Genomic DNA, 8,098 nt, shown 5'->3' on the forward strand with positions numbered 1-8,098 from the left:
TTTATTTATTCATTCGACAGAGATAGAGACAGCCAGCGAGAGAGGGAACACAAGCAAGGGGAGTGGGAGAGGAAGAAGCAGGCTCATATCAGAGGAGCCTGATGTGGGGCTCGATCCCGTAACGCCAGGATCACGCCCTGAGCCGAAGGCAGACGCTTAACCGCTATGCCACCCAGGCGCCCCAGGAACATTGTATTTGGCTTTCTCCTCTTTTCCTTTCCTTTTCTCTCCCCGTCTTTGTTGTAGTTGTACTCCTAGATTGTAACTCCTTGTGATAGTCTAGCTAAAGTTTTGTCAGTTTTGTTTATCTTTACAAGAAGCCAGCTCTTAATTTTTTAGACCTTTTCTATGATTTTTCTGGTCTCTATGCCATTCATTTCTGCTCTGATCTTTGTGTTTTCTTCTTTCTGCTAACTTTGAGTTTGGTTCTTCTTTTTCTAGTTCCTTGTGGTATGAAGTTAGGCTGTTTATTTGAGATCTTTTTCTTAATGTCGGCATTTGGTGCTATAAACTTCCCTCTTAGAACTGTTTTGCTGCATCTCATGAGTTTTGGTATGTCGTGTTTCCATTTTCATGTATTTCAAGGTATTTTTTATTTCCCTTTTGATTTCTCATTTCACCCAATGTGTCCTTACTGATTTTCTGCCTTGATGATCTGTCCAGTATTGAAAGTGGGGTATTGAATTCCCCTACTATTATTGTATTGTTGTCTCTTTCTCTCTTCAGCTGTATTAGTATTTGCTTCATGTATTTAGGTGCTCCAGCGTTGGGTGCATATATATTTACAATTACTATATCCTCTTGATGAATTGACCCCTTTATCACTATATCATGGCCTACTTTTATCTTGTTACAGTTTTGACTTAGAGTCTATTTTGTCTGATACAAGTAGAGCTACTTCTGCTCTCTTTAGGTTTTCATTTTCATGGATTTTTTTAAAAAAGATTTTATTTATTTATTTGAGAGAGAGAGACAGAGCACAAGCAGGTGGACAGGAGAAGGGAGAAGCAGACTCCCTGCTGAGCTGGGAGCCCAATGCGGGGCTGGATCCCAGGACTCTGGGATCATGACCTAAGCCGATGGCAGATGCTTAACTGACTGAGCCACCCAAGCATCCCTTCATGGAATGTTTTTTTTCCAGTCCTTCACTTCACTTTGAACCTGTGTGTTTCCTTCCAGCTGAAGTATCTTGTATGCAGCAGATAGTTGGGTCTTCTTTTTTTCACCTGTTCAGCCACTGTATGTCTTTTGATTGGAGAACTGAATCCATTTACATTTAATGTAATTATCAATAAATAAGGGCTTACTAATGCCATCTTGTTGATTGTTTTCTGGCTGTTTTTGTAGTTCCTTCGAACCTTTCTTTCTTGCTGTCTTTTTGAATTGATGATTTTCCATAGTAGTATGTTTTGATTCCCTTCTGTTTACCTTTATGTATCTATTACAGGTTTTTGCTTTCTGGTTACTATGAGGCTTACATAACATCTTATCATTGTAACAGTCTATTTTAACTGATAGCAACTTAAATTGTTGTTGTTGTTGTTGTTGTTGTTGCAGTTTTATAACTTTATTTGATAGTCAGCAATTAGTTCTCATCCACACTAACGGTCTGTAGATTTTTGAAAATGGTTACAGGTACATAGGTAACCAATGTATAAAGCTTGTTTGGTGAGTCTTCACCCTTGTTACATTTGCTGGACAACGGCACATAGATAAGGTACAGCACATTCCTTATTCCTTTGGCCCCGACAGCTTTGTTGAGCCTGGTGTCGATGAGCACATCTGGAGTTCCTGTCTCCTTTATAGCAAATTTCCAGATCTCTTTGAGTGCCTGAGGGGCACGCTTCTTGAAACTCACTCCATGGGTGCACTTGTGAATACTGATGGTGTATTCTCTGGTCACTACCTCACTGATGGCAGAATGGCCTTTCTTCTTGCCACCCTTCTTTGCAGGAGCCATTCTGCCAGGTCCAGGTTGGAAAGGAACGATAGCAACTTAAATCTGATTGCATACAAAACTCTACTCTTTCACTCCCCCTCATTTTATGGTTTTGATGTCACAATTTACATCTTTTTTATATTGTGTATCCAAATTACTGTGGCTGTAAGCTACAACAGTTATAAGAAGCTTTAATATTTTTGTGCTTTAACAGACATAAGCTTTGGCACTTTTGTCCTTCAACCTTTATACTGGAATGAAGTGATTAACACACTACCATATTATAGTATAGTATTATAGTATTAGACTGTTCTGAATTTGACTATGTAGTTACCTTTACCAATGTATATTTTAATATATTTTCAGGTTATTAATTAGTGTCATTTCAGCTTGAAGAAGTCCTTCACTATTTCTTGGAAGTTAGGTCTAGTAGTGATGAACTCCCTTAGCTTTTGTTTGAGAAAGTCTTTATTTCTCCTTCATAGCTGAAGGACAGCTTTTCTTTTCTTTATTATTTTTTATTTTTTTATTTTTTTTATTTTTATTTTTTTTTAAAGNTATTTTTTATTATATTATGTTAGTCACCATACAGTACATCCCTAGTTTTTGATGTAAAGTTCCATGATTCATTACTTGTGTATAACACCCAGTGCACCATGCAATACGTGCCCTCCTTACTACCCATCACCAGCCCATCCCATTCCCCCACCACCCTCCTCTCTGAAGCCCTCAGTTTGTTGAAGGACAGCATTTCTGAGTAAAGTATTCTTGATTGGAAATTTTATTTTTCTTTCAGTGCTTTGAATATATCATCTCCTCCTCTCCTGACCTGCAAGGCTTCTGCTGAGAAATCTTCTGACAACCTTATGGAGGTTCCCTCGTATATGAGGTTTGTGTGTTTGTCTTTGCTGGTTTTAAAATTCTCTTTGATTTTAGATAGTTTTATTATAATCTGTCTTGGATTTGAGTTGAATCTCTTTGGGGACCTATGAGCTTCATAAATTTGGATGTCCAGATTTCTTGCCATTTGGGAATTTCTTAGCCATTATTTCTTTAAATCGTTTTTCTGCCCCCTTTTCCTCCCTTCTCTTTCTGGTAATCCAGTGATGCATAGATTATTTTTCTTGATAGTGTTCTAATGATTCACATAAACTCTTTTTACTCTTTTTTTTTAAAGATTTTATTTATTTGAGAGAGAGAAGGAGAGAGAGAGAGAGAGAGAGAGAGCGCGAGCACATGAGTGGGGGGCGTAGAGGGAGAAGCAGACTCCCCGCTGAGCCGGAAGCCTGACACAGGGCTTGAACCCAGGACCCTGGGATCATGCCCTGAGCTGAAGGCAGATGCTTAACCAACTAATCCACCCAGGCGCCCCTCTCTTCACTCTTTTTCATTCTTTTTTCTTTGTTCTTCTCTGACTTGATTTCAAATAACGGGTCTTTGACTTCTCAGCTCCTCTCTTCTGCTTGACCAACTCAGCTGTTGGTGCTCTCTGTTGCATTTTTCATTTTATTCATTGTATTCCTCAGCTCCAGACTTTCCGTTTCTCTCTCTCTCTGTTAATTTTTTTTATTTCTGTATCTCTGTTAAATGTCTCATTTTACTTGTGTATTGTTGTCTTGAGTTCATTGAATTGTCTGTCTGTATTTTCTTGTAGCTCACTGAACTTCCTTTAAACAACTGTGTGAATTCTTTATTGGGCAAATTGCAGATCTTCATTTCTTTAGGCTTGGTTACTGGAAAATTACTGTGTTCATTGGGTGGTGTCATGTTTCCTTGATTTTTCATGTTCCTTGAAGTCTTGTGTTGCCATCTTCACATTTGAAGAAGGAATCACCTTCTGCAGTCTCTACTGATTGTCTCTGGGAGAGAAATACCTTCTGCCAGCCCTGCTAAGCATTCTGAGACTCTCTCAGACATTTTCTATGGATACACACGCTCCACTGTTCTTGTTCTCTCTTGGTGGGTGGGTGATGATTCTTAAGATCGTGTTCTTTCTCCTGATCCTCCAAAGCCCAGCTGACTGCTGACAGCCTCGCATTTGCCTTCTCTAGGGCAGTGCTGAATGCTGAAGTTTTTGTGCTTTTTCCCAATCCTGCGGATTTGGGCTGGCTTTCTGTACACGCTCACTAGCTCTCGGCAGAGACTTGCGCTCATTGACCTCGGCAGTGTGAACAAGGAGCTGGCCACATGGTGGTGGTGGTTGCAGCGGTGGCTAAGGGTGAGCTGTGCAGAGTGTTGAGGGTACCCGTGGGCCGGCTGGGGGGACGCACAGGTCGGGCATCCCCAGTGGTTCCTGGTGGGGCTTCCTTATGGGGTCCACATGACTGGATCTGCATCCCTTCTGCCCTCCAAGAGCCCTGGCTGCTGTTCTCCCAGCCCCTCCTGACCCTTCAGTCATGCAACACATCTCCGTGTTCTAGATGGGGCAAGACGGAATGGGGCCTCTTTGGCAGCATCCTGCCTAGGTGGGGAAGCCAGGCACGCTGTCACATGCCCCCACTTTCCTTGTGAAGAAGTCACTGGCAAATGAGGTCTCTCAAAGCTGAGCTGTGCCACTGTGGGGGGAGGGTGGCAGGTAGAGTGAAACTGTTCTTATCCTCTTCAGTGTATCCAATCTTGGATTTTCCTCCAACAGTGTGTTGGAACTTGTTTGTTGGACTCCTGGACATACATGAAGCACCCTCATTTGTGGGTGATGGTCAAAATTGGTGGCTTTTTTTGGTGGGGGGAAGACAGCGAAAAAATTTGTTCCTCCATTTCACTGTTACCTCTCCCTGCATTTTATGTTTAGTAATGCAGATTGCCACAAATATCTAAACTTTTTGGAAGAAAATAATTTTCATTCCAATGTAATGGGGATTTTGTGTGGTTTCATTCAACATAGGCTCAGGTTCAGAGCCTTTGCTCCTTAGAAATACACTTGGAACTCTGCTGGAAAATGTTCGCTTTCTCTTTTCTCTATAATATTGATACACCTGTCACATTCAAGCAGGGTCCATGATTAATCTGAATGTGCAGGTGTTCCTCACTGAGGCTGGATGTTTGAATTTGCTTCATTCTATGCAGTCTATTTTAATTTTGATTAATTGCCATCAGGAATAATAACTCCTCAGGGCAGATCATTAGGAAGCTACAAAATCGATTTCGTTTAGCTACAGGATATGTAAAACTAGTCACCACCACTGAAATGATCATAGATACCCTTTCAGTTGCATGCACAAGGAATACTTTGGTCATTCCAACTGGATTTCAGGAACAAATTAAAATTGAATCAGAAATGCTTTTTCATAAATAAGTTAGCTTTCAAATTTGCCTTTTTTTCCTAATTTCGACATGAAGATCACTAACCACAACCGATAGTCATGGATGGTAGGGATAAGATGCTTGAGATATATGCCAGGGAACCTATCTCAGCACATGTCTGCAATAATTATTTGACAGATCCATGAGCTTCTAATGTGTACATAAGGAAGGACCTGGGCTTACTGCTCATTCCCCACCTGAGACCAGTGCCGTTGTTGAGGCACTGACTGGTTCACTTTGTGGCTTGATGCACTAGGCTCCCAACTGCCTCTAGTGTCCTTACCTCTGGTGTAGTTTCCTCTTGGTCCACGCGTACTCAGCTGTGTGCTCTTTCCTAACTAGAGCCAGCTCCTGCCTTTGCACCTGACTCTCACTATGCCTGGAATGCTCTTACCCCTCCGTTTCATCTGGCTACCTCATGTTCAGTACTTCTCGTAAATGTCACCTATTCCAGGGGGAGCTTTGTTGCATCACCGCCCTCGGGGGATCTTCCCTGTGTCCCATTGCATTCTGGGCCATTTCTACATAACTGCTCTTCTATTTTATCATCACTGAATGTCCGTCTCCTCTTTTAGACTGTGAGGTCTCTGAGGGTGAAATTTCTGTCTTGTATCTCTCTAGCCCCTAGTTCAGCGGATCCTACCCTTTTTTGCTTCACACACCCCTTTGAGAATCTGATGAAAAGGATAAACTCACTCTCTAGATGAACAACTCTGAATTTTGCAAATAATTTCAAGGAATTCTGGGATCCTCTAAATCCATCTGTGGACCTTAGAAGTCCATGGACCCCCAGTTAAGAAGCCGTGTACTAGCTCCTGGGGACATCAAAATAGTGATCACTTAACACAGGCTCGCTGTGTGTCAGACTTTGTTCTGTGCACTGCACGGGGTCCGCCCCATTTATTACTTACCACAACCCTATGAGGTGGATACTCGGATTACCCCCAGTTTCAAGATGAGGAAACGGAGGAACAGCATAGAAGTAAGTTGCTCATGACGATCCCTGAGCCTGCACTCCCCACCAGCCTGCCCTGTCACCCATAACCCTGCCTTCCTCCTGACCTCACCATGGTGCACTCCACCTATCAGGCACTCCAAACTGTCTTTTGAATGAACCATAGAATGAGCAATAGCAGTATATATACCAGAACCTATGAATAAGGTTAAAATCATGCGGAAAAGAAAGAGGCTTAGCATTCAAATGGTTGGAGCCTCCTCAGTAGAGTGGATGGCATAGAATGTAAGCTACACCCAATCTCCATTTAGCTTTAAATATAGGGAGTGGGGTGGGGGGGGAAGGGCGCCTGGGTGGCTCAGTCGGTGAATCATCTGCCTTCAGCTCAGGTCATGATCTCAGGGTACTGAGATTGAGCCCCACATCGGCCTCCCTGCTCAGTGGGGAGTCTGCTTTCCCCTGTCCCCCAGCTTGTGCACTCTCTCTCTCAGATAAATAAGTAAAAAAATACAATCTTTAAAAAAAGTATAAGGAGTGGGAAGGTAAAGAACTTCTATTGAATGTTTAATACACCCCTGACCTTGAGTTTGGGACTTCCTAAACAAACCGTATCCTACAGTAATGATAACACAGCTTGGAATAAAATTGAATTTTGAGTCAGGTATTGACCTCGGGGAAGGACTGGATGGGAAAATAGAAAGTGCTGTGTTTTTTAAAGGAAGCACGAATAAAGCACAGTTTGTAGAAGCCTAACTAGCCCTGTGACCTCTCGGAGTGGAAGTTTTAGGGCTAGACCGGAGAAGGATTAAGGAGGTAAGGTGGACTAAGCTTCTTCTTTCTTTTAATAAAGATAAGCCTTTTGTGTATTTTGTGATAAGGAAGAGTTTTACAATTCCAGTCTGATGTGTCGGACCTTCATTCAAGTGTGCCTCCAAATGCACTTCTGCTCTGGTTCCAGAAAAGCAGGAAGGGAAGGTGGGAATTAGAAGAGAGATTTGTTTATTTGTTTCTCGTGTATTGAGTTTGAGAAGTTCTTTGTAGATCTTGGATACCAGTCTTTTATCTGTAGGGTCATTTGCAAATATCTTCTCCCATTCCGTGGGCTGCCTCTTAGTTTTTTTGACTGTTTCCTTGGCTGTGCAGAAGCTTTTTATCTTGATGAAGTCCCACAAGTTCATTTTTTCTTTTGTTTCTCTTGCCTTTGGAGATGTGTCATGAAAAAAGTTGCTGTGGCCGATGTCAAAGAGGTTGCTGCCTATGTTCTCCTCTAGGATTTTGATGGATTCCTGTCTCACATCGAGGTCTTTCATCCATTTGCAGTTTATCTTTGTGTATGGTGTGAGAGAGTGGTCAAGTTTCATTCTTTTGTATGTAGCTGTCCAATTTTCCCAGCACCATTTATCGAAGAGACTGTCTTTTTTCCACTGGATGTTTTTTCCTGCTTTGTCAAAGATTAGTTGCCCAAAGAGCCGAGGGTCCATTTCTGCATTCTCTATTTTGTTCCATTGGTCTATGTGTCTGTTTTTGTGCCAGTACCATGCTGTCTTTGTGATCACAGCTTTGTAGTACAGCTTGAAATCCAGCAACGTGATGCCCCCAGGTTTGTTTTTCTTTTTCAACAATTCCTTGGTGATTCGGGGCCTTTTCTGGTTCCACACAAATTTAAGGACTATTTGTTCCAGTTCTTTGAAAAATGTCCTCGGTATTTTGATCGGGATAGCATTGAAAGTGTAGATTGCTCTGGGTAGTATGGACATTTTAACTATGTTAATTCTTCCAATCCATGAGCATGGAATATTTTTCCATCTTTTTATGTCTTCCTCAATATCTTTCAAAAGTGATCTATAGTTTCTAGGATATAGGTCCTTTACGTCTCTGGTTAAGTTAATTCCAAGGTAACG

The 8,098-nt window shown here is 41.8% G+C and overlaps 1 protein-coding gene and 1 long non-coding RNA gene across 2 annotated transcripts in view; one reads left to right on the plus strand and one right to left on the minus strand.

The window, feature by feature from the left end:
- Positions 1–1,585: 1,585 nt before the first annotated feature.
- Positions 1,586–2,114, minus strand: LOC100481776 (60S ribosomal protein L31-like). The gene has a single exon (XM_034660258.1). It carries the CDS (start codon positions 1,958–1,960, stop codon positions 1,586–1,588), a length of 375 nt encoding a protein of 124 aa, XP_034516149.1. The 5' UTR covers positions 1,961–2,114.
- A 618-nt stretch (positions 2,115–2,732) lies between these two features.
- LOC117802269 overlaps positions 2,733–8,098 on the plus strand; it is a 51,939-nt gene continuing 46,573 nt past the window's right edge. Inside the window, exon 1 of the long non-coding RNA XR_004625356.1 lies at positions 2,733–2,828. This is a non-coding gene — a long non-coding RNA (uncharacterized LOC117802269). The remainder of the gene's footprint in view (positions 2,829–8,098) is intronic.

This window comes from Ailuropoda melanoleuca, chromosome 5, assembly GCF_002007445.2.
Source record: "Ailuropoda melanoleuca isolate Jingjing chromosome 5, ASM200744v2, whole genome shotgun sequence".
NCBI lineage: Eukaryota > Metazoa > Chordata > Mammalia > Carnivora > Ursidae > Ailuropoda > Ailuropoda melanoleuca.

What these genes read in the sequence shown, in the direction of transcription:
- LOC100481776 (XM_034660258.1), bottom strand. Translation starts at nt 1,960, where the DNA reads ATGGCTCCTGCAAAGAAGGGTGGCAAGAAGAAAGGCCATTCTGCCATC.